This window comes from Callorhinchus milii, unplaced genomic scaffold (assembly GCF_018977255.1).
Source record: "Callorhinchus milii isolate IMCB2004 unplaced genomic scaffold, IMCB_Cmil_1.0 Scaffold2, whole genome shotgun sequence".
NCBI classification, from domain to species: Eukaryota; Metazoa; Chordata; class Chondrichthyes; order Chimaeriformes; family Callorhinchidae; genus Callorhinchus; species Callorhinchus milii.
In genome coordinates this window covers 56,461,493-56,488,699 of record NW_024704743.1, presented here as the reverse complement: position 1 = coordinate 56,488,699, position 27,207 = coordinate 56,461,493, and the positions used below count along the sequence as shown (strand labels likewise).

Here is a 27,207-nt window from a genome sequence, read left to right as displayed (position 1 = left end):
GTTTTTGACAAAGTTAACAAATGCATATTTGAGACGTCAGTCTGATTCAGTTTATAGCACTCTTGCCTCTGAATCAGAGGATTGTGGGTTCAAGCCCATGTTGGGACTGGGAGCTCAGAGTTTAGGTTGCTACTCAAGTGCAATGTTGGGTGTGTTGCCTTGCCAGAGATGCTGTCTTTCTGAGACAATAAGCCTGTTCAGGCAGATATTAAATATCTCATGTCATATTCAAATAGAGAAGGGAGTTTCTCCTGGTGTCCTTGCCAACATTCCCCCAGATAAACCTGGTCATTCACTTCATGGCTGTTTGTGAGGCATTGTTGTGTTTGCCTACAAATACATAATCACTACTCTTAGAAATACAATTCTGCGAAGTGGAATTCTGTGAATTTGCAGTAACAACAGCAACTTGTATTTATAGTTCCCTTCAGTTAGCAGAATATCCCTGCAAATATGCAACAACACATATAGCCTGTCAATTGCACTACAAACAAAGATAAACAGAGGTTTAAATAACACCACTTTAGATAAAGCCTGCCCTTTTCAGAAACATGTGCAAAATGTGGTTTATAAATGCACAAAAATGAAAAGAAGTGCACTATTTTGAAGGACAGCTTTTAACTAATTTAATTGTTGCTTCAAACACTTTCTTGTGAAATTATGAATTTGGCACTCAACTGCAAAAATGGATAGATATAGTGCCTGGTAATGTTTGCTTAAAGTGTTCCACTTACCTTCAGAACTATCCACCGCTGTGAGGATTTTCAGAACTATGCAAATTAGTGTTAAAGTTTAATATGTGCTTATACAGAGACAAATCCTCTTTTAACTGCTGTGAAGGTAAGCTTATTTTTATAAAAGTAGCCTTTATTGCCAGTAATGCTTGATATCCGAGTCACTTGTAGCAGATCAAACAAATTGCTAGATCCCTTCGTAACAGCTAATGAAAGAACTGGCACTGGCTGAATCTTGTCTCATTGTCTAATGCTACCATTAGGGTTTGGGGAAGGCTGTCCAGTCCACAACCATTTTGTCATCTGATCATTGTATTATGGTCCTACAGCCTATTGCATTACTTTCTGTGTGTACATTCTTTTTGCAGTTTAAATTCATATAAAACACTGATCATATGAAATTTAACACATTTCACACATTCCTCCCAGCCAAGGGTCTCAGTCAAAGCAAGACTCTGATGATGGTCAAAGGTTCGTGAAAAAAGCAAAAATGTTACCACTATTGGGGAGGCGTGAGGTTACCAAAGTGCCACTGAGAAGTGGCTTAGCAAGTGAACTCCTGAATCCAACGGTCAGAGAGAGGGAGCTGAATTGACATCTGTCAAGATGCATTCAGTAACTCATTGGGTGCAGGTTGCCAGCATTCTATGTTAAATAAGCAATTCACAGAAATAAACAATTTTAATGTTTTGATTTTTAAAAAGGATGTACACTTTGTATAATTTTACACCTATCCTATTCTTCTCCTCTTACGAAGGCACCCAACTTGTGACAGCCACCCTCCAATAACTCATCTAAGTAACTTATTACTCGGGTGGCATGGGGGGGGAAATCAAAGCCAAGCTGGTCCTCACCTCACCAAACATCCACACACCATCCACTAGTGATCAGGAGTGGGAATTCTATCTGATGTTCTCTTTAACTTAGAGGCACTGAGGTTAATTACAATGTTCCAAACACTCCCAGCTAAAATCAGCTACCATAGCACCGTCACAAAGTAAAAGTGCAACCCTCCCTCTATATGACCTGGTGATATAATCATTTACCCATCGTTGAGATTCTCTTTATACCATGAAACTTTTAACCTTCAGTGAAGACACACACACATGTTGACGGGGGATTTTCTTTGGACGGTTCCGCTTTTTAAAATAAGACTTCAATGGAGAGCTGAATTCAGCCAGCACTAGTAGAAATCAACTCCCTGGTCACATTAAGAGTTAGCCACTCCTTCCAGCAGCTCTATAACAGCCACAAACAGTCTGCTGATGAATGGATTTAGCTTTGATAACCACACTATCTCTGGCCATTTCTGCACAGGGAGGAGCAGAAATGCGAGGCCAGAGCACTTTTCTAATGTTAACACATCAAGATAATGGATTTAGGCTGAGGCTCCACTGGGACCGAAAACGACTGGTAACAATCCCTTATGTGTAACAGTAGCAGCCAGTTGTTCAATAAACTCTAGCTGAGGGCTCCCCTTCCTCCCCGCTCATGCCCTAATGCTACTATGGGATCCTATGTTCTGCATTTGTTCTGCAACACTACCAACCTGAATCATAGGCATAGTCCCGTGGCTCCTGCTTAATCATCATCGGCTGCGGGAAACTCTGGTTGGTCGGGCCACCGATCATAGCGGCGTGTTCATAGACAGGATCATGGTACTCCTGTTTGAAGCCCTGAGGGGGGAAGGGAATATTGGGCTCGGACATCTGCCGCTGGTACATTGGACGGCCCTCCCTTGGCAGTCCATGAGGAGGAGGGAATGAATGGCATGGCTCCGAGAGCTGGCGCCGGAATCTGTTGACATGAAGCAGGAAAGCACAGTTAAGAATGAAGCACATCTTACCCTCTTATTAAGGCATCTCTGAGAGCCCCAGCAAAGTGGACGCCATAGTGGATGTCCCAATTACTGTACGGAACAGAACTTGTACTCTGAATATAAAATACAGGCCAACACTTCAGTCACTGTGAACAAGAGTCATGTAAGAGTAGAGTACCCTTTTTTTTGTTAGCAAAATACTAGGACCTGCAATCTATACAGCTTTAAAAGTGAGTAAACTTAACACTGTTGCTTTCTAGGTTTGCTCATTGTTTAATCTCATCTTAAAGGAAAGAATTCAGTTCACGGAACAGTTGGTTCTAAAAATCTAATCTCTGTGGTTGATCCTAGGGTTAAATGTACAGCAGAATTATAAACAGGTAAAGATCGCTACTATCAGCATCTGCCATCATCACATCACTGGCATCTTACAAGACAATTCATAAAGCTTCATCTTTAGAGAACAACAATAAATTACACTTGCATAGTGCCCTTCATGTCGAAAAGACGTCCCAGGGCGCTATACAATCAGGGATTTTGGACTCGAGTTGGGGTCAGAAGGGGAGGAGGGAGGGGGCTGCGCTGGGAAGATGACCGAAAGCACGATCGAAGAGAGGGGAGAGACGGAGGGATTCCGGGATAGAGTTTCCACAGTGATGCTGAATGCCCGACCGCGAATGGTGGGGTGGGAAGTGCAGGGGACCTGAAGCAGAAAGAACACAAATGAATCTTTTGGGTGGTACACTACTTTAGTGATGCAAAGTGCCATAATGCAGAGTGAAAGGGGTTGGGGGAAAAAGATGATTCACCATGGAGAGGCAATGCAATTTGGAAGGAAGACCTCTTTGGATCTGCAGCACTGCAATTCAAACACTAACCAAAACAGTTCAAGCATGTGGGCATAGCAAGCAAGCCCAATCCTGTCTTCACCTCAAAGGTATGCAAGATACTTTCCAGCAGAAACCTTTGTCTGTTGTCCCCCACCTTACTGTCCCAGAGACACTCAGAAAACATTAGCTGAGAAACTCGGTACAGATTAGGCATCAAGTCTGGGACTTTACCATTTTCATTGGCTGAGTACCATATCAAATTGTGCATGTAACTACTGGGATTCGGTGAGTACATACTGTGATACTTTAAAATTATTACATGACTGCTAGCGTTTTACGATTCAGAACACAAATTAAAGTGGGTCCATATTTGAAGCATATTTGTAGAATAAAAGTGCAATTTGAGAAATGGGGAATCCAATTAACAGGAGGCAACAGTACTGGTAACACAATATTATATATGGACTGATGGATATCTGGGAACAATTCAAAGGCCATAACATTTTATTCCCGCACAAAACACCAGTCTTTGCTAGGCTCCACTGGTTCCCAATTACCGAATGGATCGATTTCAAGATCCTCTTACTCGTTTTCAAATCCCTTCATGCCCTCGAATCTCCCTACCCATCCGACCTGCTTACCCCCCACTCCTTCAATTTCTTCTCAATGAACTGTAAATTAAGGTTTGATAAATGTTCAGTAAATGATCCCACAACCTTTAATTGTTCCATGTAAATATCAGATGATATATTCACACTGAGAGTCTGCCAGCAGAGATACAGGCTCAATTCTGATTAAATACTTCCTCTAAACTTTAGAATAACTAATTGCAAAAAAAAACTCAATAATTTCTCGGTAATAATCTAATCTTCTGAATACAGTTCAAATATGTTCAAGCTTTGCACTCACATGTTACGGACATCACCTGAACTCAATTAGATGACCGCCTTCCAGTTACATTCAGTTATCCATATTCACATAAGGATATTGACTTCATAGCTGTTCACAGGATATTGATTGTTGCATTCGCCCACAAAAATATAGTCACTCCATTTCATAGCATATCCTCTGAAACACTTTGAGACATCTTCCTGACATAACAGACACTATAGCAAATGCAAGGATTATTTTTTAAGAGTCTTTGGGGTTCATAAAATCCCAACTCACCTCATATCAGGACGTAATTGCCAGTTATCAAATAACTTCTGCATTCACTGTGCACTGCACGTACACAGAAAGCTGGCTAGCTTCCCATACAAAAAAATGGCCAACTTCCAATTCATCAGGTCAACCCCAACATTACTTCTTGAGCAGGATTCCTAAATATTAAGTATGGAATTGTCGAACTTATTTGCTTTAGAATCTGATATAGAAATCTGTTAAGAAACACTGCACTGCTAATTAGACCCCTCTGACAGACCATTTCTCAGTCTAGCTTTATGTTTTGTGATGACGGTGGCGATAAAAGCAGGCAGCAAAGATTAGGCTGCTCACGTTAACTCACAATGGTGCTCATCCAGAAAGGAAAATGACTAGTAGATCATTCTCATACTTTTTATGAAGTTGCAGGAGTTCTCATCTGAATATAGAGAATACTCACACATTTAGATTTAATAAACGATGATCACTAAAGATTGCAGGCTTTTTCACAGTCTTTTAGCAGTCCTACTATTTAGAATGCACCCCTGTATAGTGCAAGCTTGTTTATAGCATGGGTGTACTATGTGGTACACCTTTGGCTTCTGGTCTCGACTGGACGGTTTTCTGACAGCTTGCATGTTAGAACACACAGGAGGCAACATTAGTGATACTTCCTGTGCATAGAGTGCATGGGCATTGCACAGGAAGTGACACCAGTAGCACTTCTTGTGTGATACCCCACTGGCCTTGCCCCCGCCTCTCCGACCTACTAACCCCTTATCAACCTGTCCGGTACCTCCGCTCAGCAGGCTCCAGCCTGCTCCATGTCCCCTGCCTGGGGCACCTCGGGCCTTCAGCCTCTCTGCCCCCACCCTTTGGAACTCCATCCCACATTCCCTTTGCCTCGCTCCCTCCCTTGCCTCTTTCAAGGCATGCCTCAAGATCTCTTTGATCGTGCCTTCGGCCAGCCTCCTACCCTCTCTGCCCTCCATCCTCCCTGATCCCATCCCCCACCCACTTCTTCCCGCTCGGGACCGCTCCCTGACTGTACAGCGCCTTGGGACATCCTCCCGACGTGAAAGGCGCTTTACAAATGTCATTTTCCGTTGTATTTTTGTATTGTACACTGTACAACACAGGAAATGATATCAGGAGAAACCAATTTACATTGTGCCTCATGATAACACAGGGTATCGTTTTATGCACCCAAACCATTGGGCTATACTATAATAGGATTTCCAAACACAATGGTGTAAGGGGAAAAAAAAATTCTATTTTGAGCAAGCTGCACACATAGCAGCTGGGAATTCTTAACAAACCTAAATAATTATTGGAAAAGACTCAGTGTACTTCCTGACCTATGGTCCATTGGGTAGCCATTCTCTGGGATGGCCTGGGTGGCAGACAGGTGTGCTGGAAAACTTCGATCCGGTTTGGGAGTTGCAGCAGGATTCGGTGACCCGTGGTGCAAAGGAGAGACCGGCGTACTGGAGGGGGTTGGCGGGTTAGAGGGCTTCAATCCTACAGGTGGCTTGTGATCATAGGCACTGGAGAAACAAAATAAGTCCGCAAATAAAACAAGAGATAAACTGCAGATAGTAGAACCAATACAAAACCCGATATCTTTTTCTGTCTTGTCCTCTGGAGATCAGTAATATCTAAGATTACTTAAGTGCTTCTCATGCAACTCTTTATCGTGAAAGCTAAATGTATCTTGTAATAAGGTTATGTTGAACTGGCAGAGCATCAAACTTCACATTCTGCCATTATAACTTTAATTATTCTGTAGAGTACTCTTCCCGTTGTGTACCGAGTGGAATACTCTTTAAGCATTCCAACACACTACTAAGTGAAGGGTGCTATCCAAATGCAAGATGCTGTTGTTGTTATCTCCCTGTTATGTATTGAGTAGAGTGCTCACCCAGCATGTACAGTGTAGAGTATTCTCCCAGTTGCATGCTTAAAAAATACTCTCCAAGCTGTGTACTGTACTGTTTCAGATGTGGCAGCAAAATTTAAAAGCTATAATGCAGCAGAACAAATAGCTCAGGATAATAGACAAATGGAAAGGCTCAACCTAGTCTTGTTCACCCACCCATTCTCAGCGCACTGGTAACGCACACTGAATTAAAGCTATTGTTTCCTCAAAATAAAACACCATCAAGGACCCCCTCCCACCCACCCTCCCACACTTTTTAAAAATTAAGCGAAAAATACGAGGACTTTTTTCAGTTGTACAATTATAATTCCTCCAATTCAGTTTCCCCATCACCACTCAAAGAAAAATATCCCCAACAAAATCAATAGTGCTATTAAATTTAACCGTGAGTCTCTGTGACTCCCCAATGTTTAAAACCTGTACCAACGGGAAGATTTGCTCTAATTAGAATGCGATGGAAGGACCGTAGGGCCCAATTAAACACAGTTACTGTACAGGCCAGGATCACCTAAGATTAATGCTGACGCCAAAATCTTTGATCTGCAAAACAAAAGGGCCACACAAGGTACAGCGCAGCTGGAACCAAAGTGTGTCAGGACACGTGGCTGCTACTGAGGATGAGGAAACTGCTCTGGCTATAATTTTCATTAAGGGAAAAACAAATGCTAACCAAGTGACCTCATACCAAGAAATCATGTCATACACAACTGCGAGAATCGCACATGAGTTTACCTTCTGAGGGGAAAACGTCCTTGAGGTAAGCAGCTGGCTGGCTCGCTATACAAGATAACTATAGGGTTAGAATTGTAACCTGTGATGGTTTAATTAACACTGGTTTAAAGGCACAGACCATGAGGATTGCTAGGGCTTTGGTTTTCCTCTGAAATTTGGAAAATGTCATTTGAATAAATTATTGGTGCCTCATCCTGACTTCTTTGCAGTGGTTGGGCCCGAAACTGCTCTAACCCTTGGACTTATGGGCTCGTGTTAGAGTTTTGTCAGTCAGTGGCTAAATTCAATAAAAAAACTGAATGATCACACCAGCCAACGCTCCAAAATTTGTAAGTCCAATGGTTGTACAGATGGCTTCTGGTCCAACAGTGTGACTTGGCTGGGAGGAGGCATGTCCACTGCCAGCCTTTGGGTATCAATGGTCTTCAGTTATTGTCTGGTCTCACTGCCCACATTTATCAGCGATGTGATAATTAACAACAGGGATAATTAACAAACCAAAGATCACAATTTTTCACCCCAAATGAAGCAACATTTTACATAGTTTGATTTACAAAAGCTACATGCCATAGTGTGAAACTTTATCAGAGTTACTTGCTGACGTGTTCTCTTACCTGACATTATACAGGCACTTTTCCCCATAACTGAATTTAAAAGGTGGTTCATGGCTGCAAGCAGAGCTCAGCTCGGAACAGGGGCTCTGCGGTTCCTTCTTGATTTTTAGAGGAAGGCCATGGAAAGCCACTGAAATGAGAGAAAGAGAGAGCAAGAACCCAGTCAGTACTAATATCTATTCTCTTTAAAATGCAAATTTGGTAACTCAATCCACAACTGTTTGTGGGACACTGCTGTGCCCAATTGGCTGCCTCGTTTCACCCACAAAATCTACAATCAATTCACTTTACAGTATATTCATTCTGTGAAGCCCTTTGAGATGTCTCAATGACGTGATAAGGCTTGATATCAAATGCGAGGATCCAAAAGGAAAATCTTTCTAATTTAGGAATTCACCAGCTCTTCACTCTGTGATCAGTTATTTTAAAACAGTATTGCTATACATCAGTTATTCACTATCTTTCCATCCAGTTCCACAATCCCACGCAGTGTGTTTCTATTCAAGGGCGTTGTTCTGTGCCATGTTGAACCACCAAGTGATGGAACTGATGCACATAATTCCCCTATCCATATTTCAATCATAACGGTAAAGTACAGAGAAGGTTAAGCAGTCCCCATTTGGGATTGGGGAGGGGGGGGGTGGATGGGGGGTGTGTTGGGTGAAAGCCAACAGGGTCAATAATTCTATTGTAACTCCAGGTCCCATGGTTTTAATGCAGCAATTTAATTTGGTCTTTGGATGAGGGGAAAACGCTGCTGTTTCTTTCACTGGGCATCAGAGAAGAACAAACAGTGCCAAATCCTAGTTCTGGTAATGACCCGTGACCGGGCAGTCCATGAATAGGCCTAGAAACACATGGAGCATAAGGTCTGCCAAAAGCCACCAGTGAAAGGGAGGTAAGTGGTCTCTGGGTTGTATTATAGTTACAATGTACTATAGGATAAATATGGTTTGCATTTGAAATGGTGACGTGATAGGACAAGTGCAAATGAATGGTAATAAAAGATAGCTCAATGTTTACCCACAGCGGCTCTGTGCTTTCAGGCAAAATGCCAATGAATAGTCAAAAGCTCAATGAATAGTTAAATGCCATGGTCAAATGGTCATGAGGTGAAAATGTGAAGCATCAAAATAGTTAATTCTTCTGAGATTTACATTTCATAGCAAACAACAGCAATAAGAAACTACATTTGTAATCGCCTTTCATGTCAGGAGAACATCCCAAGGCGCTGGACAGTCAAGGATGTGGACCCAAGCTGGGAGTTGGAATCAGGAGGTGTGGAAGGCAGGAGAGTGATTGAAGGCACAAGGAAGGTCTTGAGACAGGCCTTGAAGGCGGAAAGGGAGAGACCGAGGTGAAGTGACTGTGGGATGGAGTTCCTAAGCGTGGGGGAAGAAAGGCTGAAGGCCCGGCCGCTGATGTGGGGTGGATATGGTGGGGGACATGGAGCAGGCCGGAGTCCGCTGAGTGGACGGAGCAGACAGGTCAATATGAGTTAGGGAGGTCACAACAACAACAACAACAATAAGATTCCATTTATAGAGCGCCTTTCACGTCAGGAGGACGTCCCAAGGCGCTGCACAGTTGGGTCATGACCCGAGCAGGGGGGAAATGGTCAGGGTGAGGGAAGGGAGGGAGCGAGGAGGGGGAAGAGAGTCAAGAGGGGAGCTGAAGGCACGGTCAAAGAGAAAGGTTTTGAGACCGGCCTTGAAGGAGGAAAGGGAGGAGGCGGCGAAGGCACTGGGGGATGGAGTTCCAGAGCCTGGGGGCTGAGAGGCTGAAGGCCCGACCACCGATGGTAGGGCGGTTGGGGCGGGGGACGTGAAGCAGACCAGAGCCAGAGGAACGGAGGGTACGGGCAGGTAGGTAGGGGAGCTAGAGTGAAGCAAGGCTGATGAAACCACTGCTGTCAAGTGATTTAATGCTAAATATTTAGCGTAAATTACTTAAATATTCATGATTCTATGATCCTTATTGCACAGCAGCCAAAAATATATATATCTTAGGAACTAAAAATAACAGAGGTAAATATTGATTATTTGACCTGGATGTGTCTTTTATCTGGATTATAGAATCTATTCACATAATCAATGAAGTAAGTCTTCTAATCACAGTTCTCTTTAATTATTCTTAATTCTAAGATAATATCCATTATGTTCATTTGTACTGTAAAGGTCAAATAGCTCACTAACATCTACATCATCTATTCCTCCAGGGATTTAAAAACCTGGATCATGTCCCTCCTCATTTTTTCCTTGTTTTTGAAAACAAATTCAGCTTTGCAAGCCTCTCCTTAGACTCTAAGCTCCAGAGTCAAGCTTGCTACTCTCTCTAAACCTTTCCGAAGCTTTAATTCCTCTTGAATGCACAAAATGGCACAGTATATTACAAATGTAGCCTCATCAGTGATCTAATTTAAAATTGCAGTAACTATTCTCAATTTAAGTCAAATGTCCTTGAGATGCAAAATAGTATTTGATTAGTTTTGTTGGTCACAACTTCACATCAATGGGAAACCTTTAGTGACTGATGAATAATCACACCCAAATCCTGCATATAATGCTCTCTGGAATTAGGTAGTCAGAGCTTGTCCCTCCAGGGAGGCAGCGGGTTGTGGATTGGGGGGTTAAGAAGGTTGGAGAGGTAGGATGGTGCCAGGGAATGAAGGGATTTAAAACGAGTGTGAGGATCTTGAAATCGATCCGTTCGGCGATAGGGAGCCAGTGCAGCCTGCCTAGAGATTAGTATTAAAAGCAAATATTACAATGATATAACTACTAAAAGTTGTGCCTATCACGTCAGTTACGCATGATCTGACGAGCAGAGAAATCAGAACAGAGCCTCGCAGAACACGATAACTAACCACTGACTCTCAGAAGGAACATTTACAATCACCTCTGCTTCCTATTGTTAAGACATTGTCAGTCCAACCAACTAACAAGTCATTTAAAAAGTGTCACAAGTAGAACGATATACAATATGAAAAGTAGGAAGGATGTTGGTTGTTAAAATTATCAGCTTTGCTGAGATGGATTTAGAATGAGGAAATGCCAAACACAAGCACATTGCCAAAATTGTTAACTTTACTGACCAACAGAAATGTATGCCTTAGATTTGTGTATTAGGATTTGGGTGTGGGGCATATTTTAATGAATGCCTTGTCTTCTTTAGGTATGAAGAGTGTTTAATTCTGGAACACTCTTCCTCAATCCCTCTGCCTTGGCCCCTCTCCCCTCTTTCAAGTCCCACCTGAAACCTTTCCTCTTCGACCTTGCTTACGGCCACCTCCCCACTCGGAGTCAGGCTCCGCCACTGTTAAGCGCTCTGAGACGCTACCCTGCTTGGAGGGTGCTATATAAGTGCAAGTTGTTGTTATTTTATGTATAGGTATGCTTGAGTACAAACTGAACCCAAAACAAGGCTCACAATCATTTCCCACATGCTTGTTAAGGGATAAAGTTCAATTCCTTCTGTTCGAGAAGTTTGATTGTACCAGACACTCAATAATAGGGGTAAGTAAATTGTCTGTACTCGGGATTTTAATGTAAAGCGCATTAATCTGAAGGAGATGTGGCTTGGGAGAAGGCAACCCCAGTGTTTTGATTCCCACCCTATTTGAAGTGACATTCCTGAAGACCAACTTGCAACTGACCATATCCTGCAAGTGCTGCACATGGCCTTAGTCAGATGGTTCACAATATTGTAGGCTGCTAAGTGCCAGTGAAACAACATATTGGGTATATTGGTGCATAGTGAAATAAGCCTATACAAGCGATTTCTACATGGATAATTGCTGATCGCAGCTGGGCAGCTGGTTGGGGAGGGGGGTGGGGGGGTGGGGGGGAATGGGTGATGTCCAGGAATTTCTTTGTAGAGAGGTGAATAGTGTACCTCAATCCAAGCTTGCCTCTGTGCATCTCCAGTGAATAAGTGCAGATCTATTAAAAAGGCTGGGCACAAACCATCTGGACCCTGTCTGTGATAGCAATTGGGGGCAGGGGATGAAGCAAAATAACCTATTTTTATAAAGTGCAGAATTCAGTTTTAACCTTCTGTTCAATAATAAAGGACAATTTCTTCCGGTGTTCACTAAAAAGATCAAGATGAACATTGCACAGATAAAACTGAAAGGAGCATTTTGTTAAGATGACCATTGGTATAAACCAGCTGTATGAGCTGGAGCTGCTGTTCCTGGATGATAAGAGGATCAATAATCCATTCATCTGCCCAGTCATCCCTAATGACACAAGAATTATTGGGTTGTGGATTTCAAAATAAAAATAAAGTTTATTGCACAATCCTTCAGGAGTTGATCTAGCTGACTGCTCAGAGGTTATCTGAAACAGGACTGGCAGGGATCTCAAATAATCACAAATGAACATGAATGCGGGACCTTAATTTATGCAATTTACTTTACCTTCCCAGATGTACTCAGTGCATGTAAGAGGCTGTTAAGTACTAAATTATTCCTGATCAAATCACAATGATCTGGAGTCACGATCAACACTAATTAAATTACATTTGCTCTACATGGCTCCAGACTGTTCCTGTCTGTGCTGCTTTTTGCACCGTTACCTCTATCCATTTCTCTTAAAACTCTGTGCTAGTTTAGCTCCTGCGTTTCCACTGGTTAATAACAGAAAATCAGGATGAGCTCCATATTTGATTCCATATTTTTTCCTTCACAGCATTCGTAAACATGAAGGTCGGTGTGAGATTTCTTCCCGGGCTAATTATTCTGGGTGCTGCATTCATTTTTTCTAAATAAAGGATTCACCACCTTCGCCCAACTTCTCAGCAGGTGTTGCAAGTAGTGTTGCTTCTGAAGTCAAAATTAACTAAAAAATCTGGTCATTTGATTCTGGACAAAGATTTGGAGCTCAGCTCTTCTGCCAGAGTTCCAGTCCACTTACAAATACGATTGCTCTTTACTGACTGCTATCACAAGTAATAAAGGTCTGCGATGAGGAATGGATATAATAATAATAATCCTTGCATTTGATATAGCGCCTTATCGCGTCATCGAGACGTCTCAAAACACTTTACAGAATATACTGTAAAGTGAACTGACTGTATATTTTGTGGGCAAAGCGCAGCAGCCGATTGTGCATACTACTGACTCACAAACAGTAGTGGATTGAGTAACCACATGTTTTTTTCAAGGGATTATTACCCCTGGAAAGCTATTTGCCAACCGACTAACAACCAGGTTCCTAGTTACTGCTCAATAAACAAGAGGCATGTGGAATAAGGAAAGTTGTCATATAAGCACTTTATGTCACATTTGCTGATGAATGTAGCCCAAGGTCGTTGAAGCTGATTGTAGCTAGATTGTGCCAATAAACAAAAAATGGTGAGATTAGGAAACAACGTTTAACACACAGAGTAGTTAGGATATGGAATGCCCTGCCAGGAATGGTGGTTAGGCAGAATCCATATGAGTTTTCAAAAGGGAAGTAGATAAATACCTACAAAGGAGTAAACTACAGGGGTATGAAAAGGCAGATAAATTGGACAAAATGGATTGCTCTTAAAAGAATCAGACATGATAAGCCAAATGGCCTTTCTTTGTGCTCTAAACTTCTATGGTTCTATGGTTGTAGTGTCAAGTTTTGAACAGCAAACTAAACAATGAACAAAGATTGAACCCGGGGCAATAAAAACTGGGTTCCAAACAAAATCTGAGAGTGTCTGACTCCTATGTGAGGCTGGTTTCAAAACATGTTTTATGTACTGATAATCTGAATATTAACTACCCATAGAAAGAAACCTGCAGCAACAATAACTTGCATGTCTGCAGCACCGTTCATTCAACACAACAACTCAGAGCACTTCTACAGAGGCAGTGCTGGACCTCAAACAGGGGGCTGGTAGAGGAGGGAACAAACCATTGGAATGGTTGAAGAGATTTTGAGGATAGGTGGAGAGGGCAAAGACAGAGCCCTCTCCACCTATGAAAGAGGTTGAAAGAGGGAGTTCCAGGGAGTGTGGGCATAATGGCTGGAAGGCTTGGCCACTGATGGTGGGGTGGCCGAGGGAGCATGGGATCTGCAGCAGGCCCCAGTTTGCCAATGGGGAGACAAGGGGTGCAAGGGGATACTAAGGGGTAGAATCTCAGAGCACTTAACAGTGGCAGAGCTTGGTGCCAAGCGAGGGAGGGGTGGAGGTGACTGTAGGCACAGTTGAAGAGAAAGGGCTTCAGGTATGATCTGAAGCCGGACAAGAGGGGCGGCAAGGCAGAGGGATTGAGGGTCCAGATCAGATGAACATTTGTTGCGTAACCTTTTGAATTTCTCCCTATGTAATAATCCCCTTTATCCATTTTGGGGACTTGTATGTTACAATATTTACAAATGTTGTGAATTTTGTATTCTATATTCAACAAATCTCAAATAAAATAAAAGTTGCGAAACAAACTATTCACCTCAAAACCCTTGGCAATGACTTGACAATGAATGCAATCTCCCCCAAGTGACGTGAATGTCTTTCTCACAAGATTAAATCAGTACACTTTTCTCACATATTTCTGCTCAAGAATATCAAGAAAATGTAAAACTATTTCTTTGAACTTAAATAAAATAAATAAAACTGCTGAGATAATTGACTGGAGAAAGTAAATAAAGTGCATAGTTTTGCATTCGATTTGCATTAGTGAATCCTTTTCTCCACCCCCTCTCCCAGATAGTCACACAGAAAATATTAACGTTGCCACTTTGATTTTCATATGGATTAAAAACAATTAAACCTGAAAATGAAGATTATTTATGTATCAAGACATTAATCGCAGAGACTTTTGATTCAAAATGCATGTAAATAGATTTATATCCAGTAAGGATGCAGAGCTAAAATCCCACACAAACAGTTTTTGTCCAGACCAACCCACACTACAGAAACATGTACTATTATTTAGAGCTGGCATTGATCAACTGCATGACTCAGTGCTACTGGAGAGGATCACATTTCTGAAGTATGGATCGATCAGTTCATAATTGACCTTCGACTCTGATCTGTTCTATAAGTCATGAATGCTGTCATGCGCCGTGAATAGGCTTTGCGTCACCTTTCCCTCAGTCTGGTGTATTTACTGCTCATATGAACTTCCATAGAGTCTAATGCACAAAATATTTAACCTGGATGTTTTCATGGTTATTGGTAGTTAGCATTACCACAGTGCATGTGTTTATGTGTGTGTGTGTGGCAGGGGTGGGAGGAAGGGGGACTAACCCCTGGAAACATGAATACAACACTACATCCCTCATCCAAACATTACTCATCCACATGCCGCTTCTCTGCATTTGAAGTAATATCGGGCTGTGAAGTCAGTGAAAATGTTTAAATTGAGTGTATACAAGAAATATTACCATGTATGTGACTTATCCCAAGCAGTGTGATGTGGAGAGATCTGATCCAAGTAGTACAGTATTAGAGATTCATAAACATAAATTGAAAGCAGAGAGAGAGAGAGAGAGGAAAACACACAGATAGTTAGTCAGGCAGAGAGAGAGTGGAACACACACACACATATACACAAAGACACAGATAGTTAGAGAGACAGAGAGGGAGGCAAGCACATGCATACATACATACATACACACACACACACCTAGACACAGATAGTCAGAAAGAAAGAGAGGGGGAGCACACACACCAAGACACAAACAGTTAAGAGCGACAGAGAGGGAAGGCAGACACACACGCGCACACAATCACTCGCGCACTCAAAGACACAAAGATAGTTAGTAGGTGGAGAAAGAAAAAGAGAGGGGTATTTCACAAACACAGAGATCAGACATCCCCGCTGTTTTCAAATCTGTAATAGGTTAGTCCCAATTTGTGCAGTTATCGGACTCTACTGTACTATGATATACAGGCGCCCGCTACATTACTCTGGCCACTCGCCAGTTTGTCAATTACTAATGCCTGCACTGGCTTCATGTGGTGAACTAGATTTTCAGTGGGTTTATCTAGTAAAGAAGGCATTGTGGCATCCATGTATTTAATGGACTGACTAATGAACTCAGATAGATTTAATAGATATGCTGATCAGCCCATTTTAGCACCAGTTATGAAAAACAAACCAGCTCACTCTATGCATTAATAGTAAATGAGTCAACATAATTGTTTAAGTGCAAAACATCATATGCATGCAATATGTCTCCATTAATCTTTTGACTGCTGCTAAATAGGTCTTTACTTTACTTATCAAAATATTCAGTATCTGAATAAAGCAGTTATCAAGTCAGCTTTCTAATTTTGGTGCTAAATTGGTGCTACAATTCTCTGGAAGGAAATTATAGTAATAACCTCTGCAGTTTAGTGCTTTCAGATCGGGTGGACGTCACAAAGAGCTTCACAGGATTTACCATAAATTGTGTTGACTGTATTTTGTAGGCCAACTCGGCAGCTAATTGTGCAAAGTAATATCTCTGATTTGACTACACTTTTGGTTTATTCAACAATTCTTGTAATGTAGAAAACTGAAGAACATTTCTCACATCTGTTTCAGAATATGCCAAGGTATCATATTTTGTTAAAATCATCTTAATTTCCTTTCTGAAAGTTGTTCTTTTCTTTTGTGGAGCGAACTTGTCACAAGTAACCTGGCTTTAAATCCTGCAATTGAGTGCTGTATTCATTTTGTTCCCTCCCTTCCCTGTTCATAAAAGAAAACAGTACAAAAAGACAATCTTGAATGGACGAGCGGTGGTGTCACATTCTATAAATGAAACATTTGGCATGGCCTTGTAATCTGCGGTAAATTTAACACTGAGACTCAATTGCCTCATCCTTGTGGTGTTGTTGGTGGAAGATGATGCAGTTACGATATTCCAGGATGCATTATTCAAACAGAAGGAAGGAACACACAGGCAGACCCGGGCTACTCACAAACAAGCTCTCCAGTTGCTAGTGGAAAGGCTTAGTATTTTCCTGCCAAGATACACCAGCGTCTACAACAAATATGTGTGTCCCACCCGCTCTCCTGGGCTGACACACACAGTACATATACACGGCACTAAAGGAGACGTGTACAGGCATTTCCAATGGTCTGAGCTGGGGAATCCACTCCCTGTAATTATACACAAGCAGAGTGTATGCCACAGAAATAAAATGAAAGGAATGCTCTGGATAAAGGATTAAATGTTCATTTGGAAAAAAAGACAAAGCTATAATGAATTTAATATACAGCATATCTTTTTCAAAAAAATTTAAACTTTCTATTTGAAAGTGATGCATTATAATTTACATTTATATGGTGCTTGTCACATCAGGAGTTGGTCTCACAGCGCTAGCAACAACAACTTCAAATTACTTTTGTATAGTGCCTTTCATGCTGGGAGGTCGTCCAAAGGCGCTCGACACAATGATATATGGGCACCTGAGCTGGGGATGGGAGCCGAGAGGAAGGACTTCAAGGAGACTGGAGCAACAGGAGCTGGCTCAGTTTCAGGATTTACCAACTGAGTTAAGAGCCAGCGGCAAACCACAAATAATGTCAGAGATAGTTTAGGAAGAAACATGGGCTGAATGTTATCTATAATGGGAAGGAAGCCAGTTCAAATAGTGATGTGGGTTGTGGAGTTTTTGCTTGTTTGACTTTGGGTTCAGGCAGTTTGTGTGCAGAGCTTTTGCACTAGTGACACAGTGGGTGGGGTGGAGTCTATGCTGGGGTGTTTTTTTGCGTGGTCTGTAAAAGAGCAGCTTGATGGGCCAAATAACCTTTTGTAATTTCATTGTAATTTCATTGTAATTTCATGCTTACGTTGTCAAATTGAAAGGAGAATAGAAACAAAATACTTTAGTCGGTAATGTAGGAAAGGCCAGAGGAAAAGAAAATCATTATTTATTTGGAGCCATTGTACTTGGATTAGAGGCTCTGCAATCAGAAGCCAGACTTCTAATCATTTAATTATTTATTCAGAGAGCATAACGGTTTGTGTAACTAATCATTTGATCAGTAATGCAAACCAACAATGCTTTCTAAATAACTTACAGAATCATAGGAATTTTACAGTACAGAAGCTGCCCTTCTGCCCATTGTTTCTATTCTGGCGCAAGCTCCCATTGGAGCGAGTGACTTTAATTCCATTCTTTTGCTGTTTCCCCACACTCTAATATTGTTTTTCCTCAAATACCATTTGATGTCTATTGCTGGTCCATCTACTTGAGTTGCTTGGCAGTACTCTAATTCAGTGCTCTCGCTGTTTGATGAAGTGGTCAGATGCAGCTCCAAGTTTCCCAATAAGTTCCTGGCATTGACCAGAGACATACTCTTCTACCAAATCTTTCAGCAACGGTTATTGAGCAAATAATGTCAGAGAATTTTCAAAGCTCCTAGAACACTCAATTTAAAGAGGAATGTTTACCAATGGAAATCTATAAATTAACGGTATTCAAAATTGATTAAGAATTGTATTTTTTCTTCCCTCTCCTCTAGAAGGAACTGACTCTTGTCAGGACATTGTTCCAACAACAACAACTTGCAGTTATATATAACTCTCCACGCAGGATAGCATCTCAGAGCGCTTGTTCCATTGGCATCAGCAACCTGAAATACCTCACTGAGGTACTTTATGTGTGTGTCTTATTTGTGGTTTTATTCTCCCCTCCTCTTGGGGGGAGAATAAGCAGGGTCTCCTTGGATCTGAATTAATTCCAAGGTGACATGCTTGGCAACAGATTACTGGAACTGAGTCAATCTCTGTAGCCCAGTTTCTGAAACAGGCAGATCTGCAGCACTCCAGGGTGATGACAACCCAGCTAGCCTTGTCCATCAGTAACACTTGGGAGAGGTAGACCAGTGCATTGCTGGTCTACTACATTCACTGTGATCATTGCATTAGTAATTAACTGCTGGCATACCCTTCCTTGCCCAGGGCCAATAAAATAATAATGCACTTTGCATTTGATATAGTACTTTATCATGAGCATTCAAAGCACTTCACAGGATTTATGTTAAGTGTAGCGGCTGTATTTTTAGGTAAACTCAGCAGTCAGTGTGAGCACAGGAATGTCCCAGAAAGTGAATTACTTATTTTATCTGTGAGATTGTTGGTCAGGACAACAGGAAAAACTCCTTTCTCTATGAGGTAAATTGAGTGACAATGAGGTCGGGTGCAGCTGCTCTACTGCTTCGCCAAATAAGTTCAACAAACTACAAAAACTGGGAAATCTAACCTGGGACCCTGCCCGTCTCCTTGGCTCGGCATTATCTTTATTGACTGAGTTATGAAAGGAGATTAACAAAAAAAATTAAATAACTAAAGGGTGTTAGAATATATGTTTGTCGACTATACCCAATAAGGTAAAATGTGTTGGCTAGAACCATGACTGTATTCAGTTAGTTCAGTTGTGCAGATGATGTTGAGAAGAAACAAGTAAAAATGTGCTTAGATCAGGAGTCTGCTAAGGATCTTCTTACACTGCATCAGGTTTGCAGATACAATACCACTAAGTGCATGTGATGTATTTATTGATTCAGTGAAGTATACAATCATTTCCTTCATAATCAAGAAAGCAATATTACATCCTGATAAAAATAGAAGGATTATTTTCTGGTAATTTGCAACAGTCACATCAAAACTCAAAAGAGATAGAACATCAAAAAAAATAGCAGAGCTGTTTCCAAGATCTGGACACAGTTTCATTCATAAATTCGTTCTGCACAGCTCATTCACCAGTAACTCTGGTGGCTTCATTCAGTCATTTTATTTCATCCCCTTTGAAGAAAACAAAACTGTAATTGCCCACAGACCTGATGTTTGAAACAAAAGAAAACGAAACAAACCAGTTTGTTATTGGAGACTCGCCCATTCAGGGTCAGGCATTGGAATGTCATTCACTGCAGGGGAATCCAACACAAGGTCATTAAAGGGCCACTTTAGAAAGAGTGATGGCATATATGTAATCTTTAAAATGCAAATGATTTTAGGACTTGTGATGATTTAAGGCCATGACAGACACATTAGTTAAGTTCTGCTCCTCAATCCTGGACTACGGTTCCAAGAGTGACGGACACCCTCCAGTATCTCACCCTAGCTGCAGTTTTTCATGTGTGAGGCCGGACGGTGAATGTTACCAACCACAGCACTATCCTGTCCTCACCTGCTGTCCATACTTGAGCAATTCCCAGCTACAGTCAGCAATCAGGAGCAGGAATCCCTCGCCCACAGGCCTGAGGTCATTTGTTCTGCCCTCACCTCCCATAGAACAAGAGGTTGCCTAAAACACAGTCACTACACTTTACATTATAGCCAGTGAAGCTCTTTCAGGCGTCCTCTGAAGGATATTAATGCAAGGATTATTATGATTATTATTAACCCTTGAAATTTACATTACAGAAGAAGGCCGTTTGGCCAATTGTGTTTCTTCTGGCTTATTCACTCCATTTACCTGTCTCTCCCCAGGAGTCTGCTTCCCATTGCACTCCGCCTTCCACATTCCAACAACTCTGTGTGTAAACAAATTCCTCATCAACTCCCTCTTGGCTTCCTTGCTAACAATCTTAAATTGATAGTTAAATTGATAGCCTCCTAGTCACTGACTCACTGACAAGTGGAAATAATTTCTCCCCATTGACTCTATCAAAATCCCGTATAATTTTAAAGACCTCTATCAGGTGTCCCTTCAGCCTTCAGTGTTTCACTGAAAATAGTCCCAGTTACTCTAATCTCTGCTTGTAGATCACTGGGTTGTCCCCTGCTACAGTAGTTAGGATCAGCTACATCAGTACAGCTGGAGATCAAATCTACAATATTCTAGGTCTATTGAGCTCTCGGTCTATTGAGCTCAGTTTTACAGTAGGCAGTGGCTTCAATTGAGTCGTGCAGGCGCTTTAATGGAATATCAAATATAAAGCAATGTAATTGTCATATGACAGCAGAATATAGCTTTATGCTTACTCACATGTAAATTCATCACTTTTCTTCTAGGCAGCCACCCACTGGCTAAAATGACCAGATTGCACTCCTTGTTTATATCCAAAGTGTGTTTTTACTCGAACCCCCACCACACACCCCCACACTTTACAATGTTTGGTCCAATGCAAAGCAACTATTGCACCTGTTCAAACACAAGTTAACACTTGAAAATCAAAGATGGCTTAAGAATAGGCCCTTACCTTTATGTTCCATTTACAAGGTTGTGTGCGAGAAATATATTTTTAAAAGAAATCAGCAAAGAGTTCACTGTAAATCTCTCCATAGTGATAAATCGTCGTTCCCACCAGATGTACATTATGAGCTTATTAATTATGAAATGACAACAAAAGCAACAATTTGCACTTACATTGTGCCTTTTATGTTGGGAGAACGTCTCAAAAAAAGTGTTTTTCAAAAACTGAGTGGGAGCTTGAGCTGGGAGGGAGCTTGTGGGGCGAGGGAGTTGGGGTGTGAGAGGCAATAGTGCAAAGATAGATCTAGGAGGGATTGGAGGGAAGGGGTAAAGTGGAGGGATTTCAAGAGTTCCAGAGGGATGGGGCAAAGTGGCTAAAAACTTGCCTGCTACTGTTTCAGAAAGTGCTTTTCCAATCCAGAATCTGTAGGCAGGATTTGTACTTTGGGGGAGTATTTAGCTGGGGCAAATGCAGGATAAATGGATCCAATAAAAAGAGGAAAAGAACTGCAGATGTTTGAAATCTGAAATAAGCTTAAACCAATGCTGGAAATCCACAGCAGGTCAATCACCGCCATGAGACATGTTTTGGCAAAGAGCCACGCCAGAACTGTTAATCCCATCTCCCAAAGCCTCAATTTGCAGGTGCAATTTTATAATAGTAATACTCCTTGCTTTTGATATAGTTCCATTCATGTCAAGAGGTCGACTCAAAGTGCTTCAGAAGATTTACAGTAACGTGCAGTGACTGTGTATTTTGTAGGTGTACACTCCAGCCGATTTGCACACAGTAATGTCTGGGGATTGTTGGGCAGGACACCAGGACAAACTCCCTTTTTTATGATGTACGCTAATGTAAGCTGTGGATTCTTCACCGTGAATCTCACAAGATTGGAGAGTAGGTACTGATGTCAGTAGGCTTGGCATAATAAACACAATACGAGATACTCTACAAACCTATGGATAATGTTGCTCCACAATAATAGGCCGAAGCTGATTTTTCCATCTGACAGTCAAAGGCATGTCAGACATTTAGACCTTAATAAGTGCTTAATCCCCAGTAAATTCCAGAAGCAAAGGCCAGACCCGCCCTTTGATAAAGAAAACATATCACTTCCTCTTTAAATCCATTTTTCCGGATCAGTACAGCAGTAAGTACTTGAGATACACCATAGCCTCTCAATAGCTCTCTTCCAGTACATTTACCCCAGCTAAGTACTCCCCCAAACCCATTACCAAGGGGCTTAATCTAAGCTATCAGATCAGCAGTCTTTTATGGAACCATTAAACCGTCTTGCTTGTTTACAATGACTGAAATGGCAATGAATTATATCTGTGGCAGTATGTCAGCATCACTTAAATGCAATTAAAACACAACTGAAATGAATTTGAAGGCTGGGACATCATACGTGTTTTCCCAGTGCGCTCCCTCAGTTACAAGTTCAACATCAGAAGACCATTGCAAGCAGCTCCATTCTCATTCACTTCAATTTAATAATGCTGACAGGAGGATGTCTCAAAATGCTTCAAAGGATATGCTATAAGGTGGAGGGACTGTGTATTTTGTAGGCGAACAACACAGCAGCCCATTGGCACATAGCATTATCCCAGTAAGGAAGAGAATGATCAATTCTATTTGGGGGATTGTTGGCCAGGACACCAGGAGAAACTGCCTTCCCTTTATGAATAGTGCCATGGATTCCTTACTGTCCACCTGTCAGGCAGACGGGACCTCAGTTTAACATCTCATCCGAAGGACGGCACTTCCAATAATGTAACACACGCCCAGCACTAGATTGGAGTGTCAGCCTAGACTATGTGAGTTCAAAGTCCTGACGTGGGGCTTGAACCCACAACCTTTTGACTCAAAGGCGAGAGTGCGACAAACTGAGCCAGACTGATAAATAATCTACCTTGTACATAGCAAAAAGCTGTAGGTCAAAGTCAAATGGGCACTAATGCAACACAACACACAAGTGTAGGACTCCCCTGTTCCTGCAGGGAATCAAAGCTGATTTAATTTTCCATTCAATTCTCTAATGAGCCTAAGTCAACAGTACAGGTAAAAACCTGGCTCAGTTCCAAAATGTTACACCAGGAGATTAATGATTGAGATAGTGATCCACGTCCTTTTTTAATAAAAAAGTCGAAATTCTGAACCGCTGAGACAATTTTCGGATTTTCAATTATTTTAAGTTTTCCTTGAGTCTGAACTTTCAAGGCAATTCACTTTATGTGCACTCCATCCTCAACATCAACATGTAGCGCAACACAGAAGTCTCCAAACCCAGTGCAGAGGACTGTGTGAATTCACAAATTATTTACTAGTGATGAAAAGTTTAATTCGGCAGAATCCGGTGTTTTACTGAGGTTGTTTTCAGGATTCTAATGTTGGTAACAGGCACGCTTTATATGAAAGGGATGTTAATGCAGTGCCCCTGAAGCCTTTGAAGTGCACTCTTCTCTGTGTGGAGATGATCATACATTTATCGCTGGCAAGTACAGGTCACAAAATAAGCTGAAGTGCAAGAACATTTTGAAAAATGTTACGTTCCATTATCAGGGCAATTTAGAAACCGTTTGCCAGGTTATATTCTGTCAAGAAAGACTCCCTCTCATTGGCCATATGGTTCCTTTGTGAAATGAGAGTGGCCAGATTCAGCCTAACTTTCAGTGTGTCGACTTGAAAAGCACAATATGAATGCAATTTAGTGTTGTATTGTTGTGTGCCTACAGCACAAAACATGCACTAAACAGGCAAACACACTCTGACACACAGCAATATGTGAACAGAAAAATTCACAATTGTGAGGTAGGGGTTTGCTGTGCTATTGATGTGTTGTGGGTATTATAATGATAACATTTGGTCTAGTGCCTTTCATGTCAGGAAGGCATTTCAATGCAAGTTTGTGATGATACTGTTACTGTTTTCCTTCAAAATCATTATAGCATTGTAATTTTATATCAAGTCCCCTGCCACCTAGCAACAACAACAACTTGCGCCTTTCATGCGGGGTAGTGTCCTGGGGTAGCAGTGAGCTACCTTGCATCATACAGTGTTATGATCACTTTACTCCCCTAACATTTGTTTAATCTAGGTGGTTTAGGAAAAAGGGAGAAAGAGAGAGAAAAATTAGCTTCAACACACTTTCGACCTATTGCACAAGTGGACAAAATCTTACTATTGTACTATGCAACAATAGAAAAATCTATACTAAACGGCTGCGAGCAGCGCACCTTTATTTTTCAGTTTTAGCACAAAGAACAGGATATTCCTCAATCTCGTGGACAGAAAGTCAGCTGCAGATGGCCTTGAACAAAATGCCAATAAAACTTAAATTGCTGCCAACACAATAAATTCAATGGAATTACAGTGAGAAAGTTTAAATGAGTGACAGTAAACACCTTATTAGCACCAGTCTATCAAGTAAAGCTGTTTAATAGCCCATAAAGCTGAAACCACACACTTGGTGAATTACTGCCAATATATAACAGCTGCCAAATGTGTTTTTATTAATATGGAGGCATATCTATGGTGCGCTATCGAACGATGACTTTTCTGAAGGTATAGAGGCATTTCAGTAACCTAGAATTAAACAAAATTCATTGAAAACCAGTCCCAGAGTACTCATTCTTCCATTACATCCAGTGTCTTTGATTGACTGAAGGGATGAATACTATCCTCTTGTAAACGGGGTCTCAGCGCCTTGGGACGTCCTCCCGACGTGAAAGGCGCTCAATAAATGGAATCTTCTTGTTGTTGTTGTTGTTGTCTCCTTGGAGTTCAACTGCCCCCAAAGTGACATAGTTTGGCAATGGAATGTCGAAATCAAGTTAGTCCTCTGTGGCGGTCTCGGTGGTTCAGTTCCTGAGCCAGGTGGGTCCACAGGACTCCAAGGCACTGCTGATAACAGCCCAGCCAGCCTTGCTCATCGGGAGGACGTGGAAGGGCAGACCAGTCACTTGGGGCAGAGAATCTTATGACTCACTTCTGTTAACTCTGTAAGAAAAAGCCCTAACTGACAGGGTGGTCCGAGCTGGGCAAGCAGAGGGAAAGCTTGCAAGTCAGTCCTTTCAATGGCAAGTTATACGGTTTTAGCTGGTGAAACACCAGCGGTACCAAAACCAACCTCCAAGCTTTGGCTCTTGCAAGCTCATGCCTAATATTCTATGACATTAGGTAAACAGGATGAGTCCCTCCAGGAAATGTCATGGTGTAGTAAAGAACAATTTTGAGTTTGGAGCACTGGAACCATTCACTGGGAGCTTTTCTCAGTATTTATTACTGAATATAGTAATACAACAACAGCAAACAACAAATTGAAATGATAATTCAGCACAATTCAGAATCGTAGCACTTTTGGATAGGATTAGAACATAAAGTGACCAGATTACCTTCCTCAAAGGGAAACGTCAGTCTTTGTACTGGTCTGATTATTACAGAGTAACATAAACTAGAATACAGCCAATCTGTGTTTACACAGTCAACTGTGTGTGACTTCATTCTGTGGTGGTAGGTGCTATATAAGTGTGCAAGTGTGCAAATTACACATGTCCTAATTCATGGGGGCAGGGGTGGGAGAGGGATGGCTGAACTTTAAGTTAGTTACCCGAAAACCAGCAGGGGATCAGTATGCTAATAGATTATGTAATAGATGAACGATTCAAACGCAATGTCAATGGCTGTAAAACCCCTTCAGTGCTGTCTGGGGTGTAATGGTGGCAGACATGGTTATTAGAAAAAGGTCTGAAAAGCAAATCTAGGTACAAAATGGTTCAGTGTGTTTAGCCCTGTTCATTCAGTGAAAAAAGTTGCTTATTAATTATTTACTTAATTGAAATTGAACCTTGCTGAAATTAGTGACAAGGTTACAAAGTGGCACAGTGGGGGAGGGGGGTGTGTGGGAATGATGATTTTGATATGACCTCATCTCTTTTAAAAGCAGACTTCCCAAGTGCAACTGGTCTGGCCTTAGGGGGGCATGTCGCTTTAAATGAAACGGGAGAGAAAAGCTGCCGGAATCACAATGACGAAGCTTAAGGGATCCAGGGAGTAAAATGCAGGCGTTTAATCTGCGATCAATCCGTCGGTTTTTAACACTGGAGGAGGGTTTGGCTTATTGATTAGCTGCTAACCTTCTGATGCAATACCATGTCTGTCAGCTGCAACACAGCACCACAACTCAACAAAAGTCCCGATGATAGCCAGCTGCAGTTGGTACATTCAGAAAGGACAAATGAATGGAAGGAATCCAGGATGAAGAGGCAGCCAAAAAAGCACAGCATTACACTGAAAGACTGTCAACAAAGTATATGATCCAATACAGCTAGTGAAGGACAATCAGACGGCTCTGTACTGAGGCCTGAGTGCCAATATCTACACAGACTGACAACTGCAGCATAAAGGAACTGCTATTTCAGTTTGGGTTTTGAAAGATGGCCCGAATACAAGTAAAAGTTTAATTCACAGCGTGGAAAGAAAAAAAGAAAGGACAACTGCAGAGTTAAATGGCATCCAATTATCAATGCCAGTGCCTGCAGTTGCCTGATCAATGTTCTCTAGAGGGAAACACTAACCCTTTTTGTAGGTCCACAATGGCTGTAACTCCGTGTATTATTTTTTAAAAAAATACACTTACTTCTGTTTTCTTTTGAATGATGTTCCACATAAAAAGTCATTATTTTCTTATCTGATATTTTCTAAATACAGATTATGTAGGGCTGGTGGTTAAGCAAGTGAGTATTACCTAGGAAAAGGCAATTCATATGAAATAAAAAATTTTTTAATTCCTTTTCTGTAAACGTTCTGAGAATTCTGCTTTGAGCCCCCGACGCTGCTACATCTTTGGGCATTTTACTGTATTTTCTGTGCATGATGAAAAGGCAACCTGGAAACAGCCTTTACATATTGTTTAAAGATGATACATATATTTTGTTTTTTTTAACAAAAATGCCAATTTAAATCCACTGAAGCCTACACATAGTATTTATGAACCAAACAATATAGAATTCAAAACTATTACATAAATAATAGTCCTTGCATTTGATATAACGCCTTATCACATTGAAATGTGTCAAACCAGCAGCCAAAGTAGACACAGCAATGACCTACAAACCATGAAGTCAATGACTATATTTTTAATTTAGCGATTGTTTTGTATTGTTGGTCAAAATACTGGAAAGAATTCCCCTCACTTTTCAAATAGATCCTCTCCTGCACCTCATCTCACCAAGCATGTTTAATTTTTCCATATAGTACCCCTTAGAGAGTGGGTAGATTATACTA

At 41.4% G+C, this 27,207-nt stretch overlaps 1 protein-coding gene across 2 annotated transcripts in view; it reads right to left on the bottom strand.

The window, feature by feature from the left end:
- The window catches only part of etv1 (ETS variant transcription factor 1), a 71,095-nt gene that overhangs the window by 29,122 nt on the left and 14,766 nt on the right, over positions 1–27,207 (bottom strand). For both annotated transcript variants that reach the window (XM_007899712.2, XM_007899713.2), the window contains exons 6-8: positions 7,809–7,938; positions 5,882–6,070; positions 2,284–2,531 (exon numbers count right to left, since the gene is read on the bottom strand). In XM_007899712.2, coding sequence (XP_007897903.1) covers positions 2,284–2,531; positions 5,882–6,070; positions 7,809–7,938 — 567 coding nt within the window. The remainder of the gene's footprint in view (positions 1–2,283; positions 2,532–5,881; positions 6,071–7,808; positions 7,939–27,207) is intronic.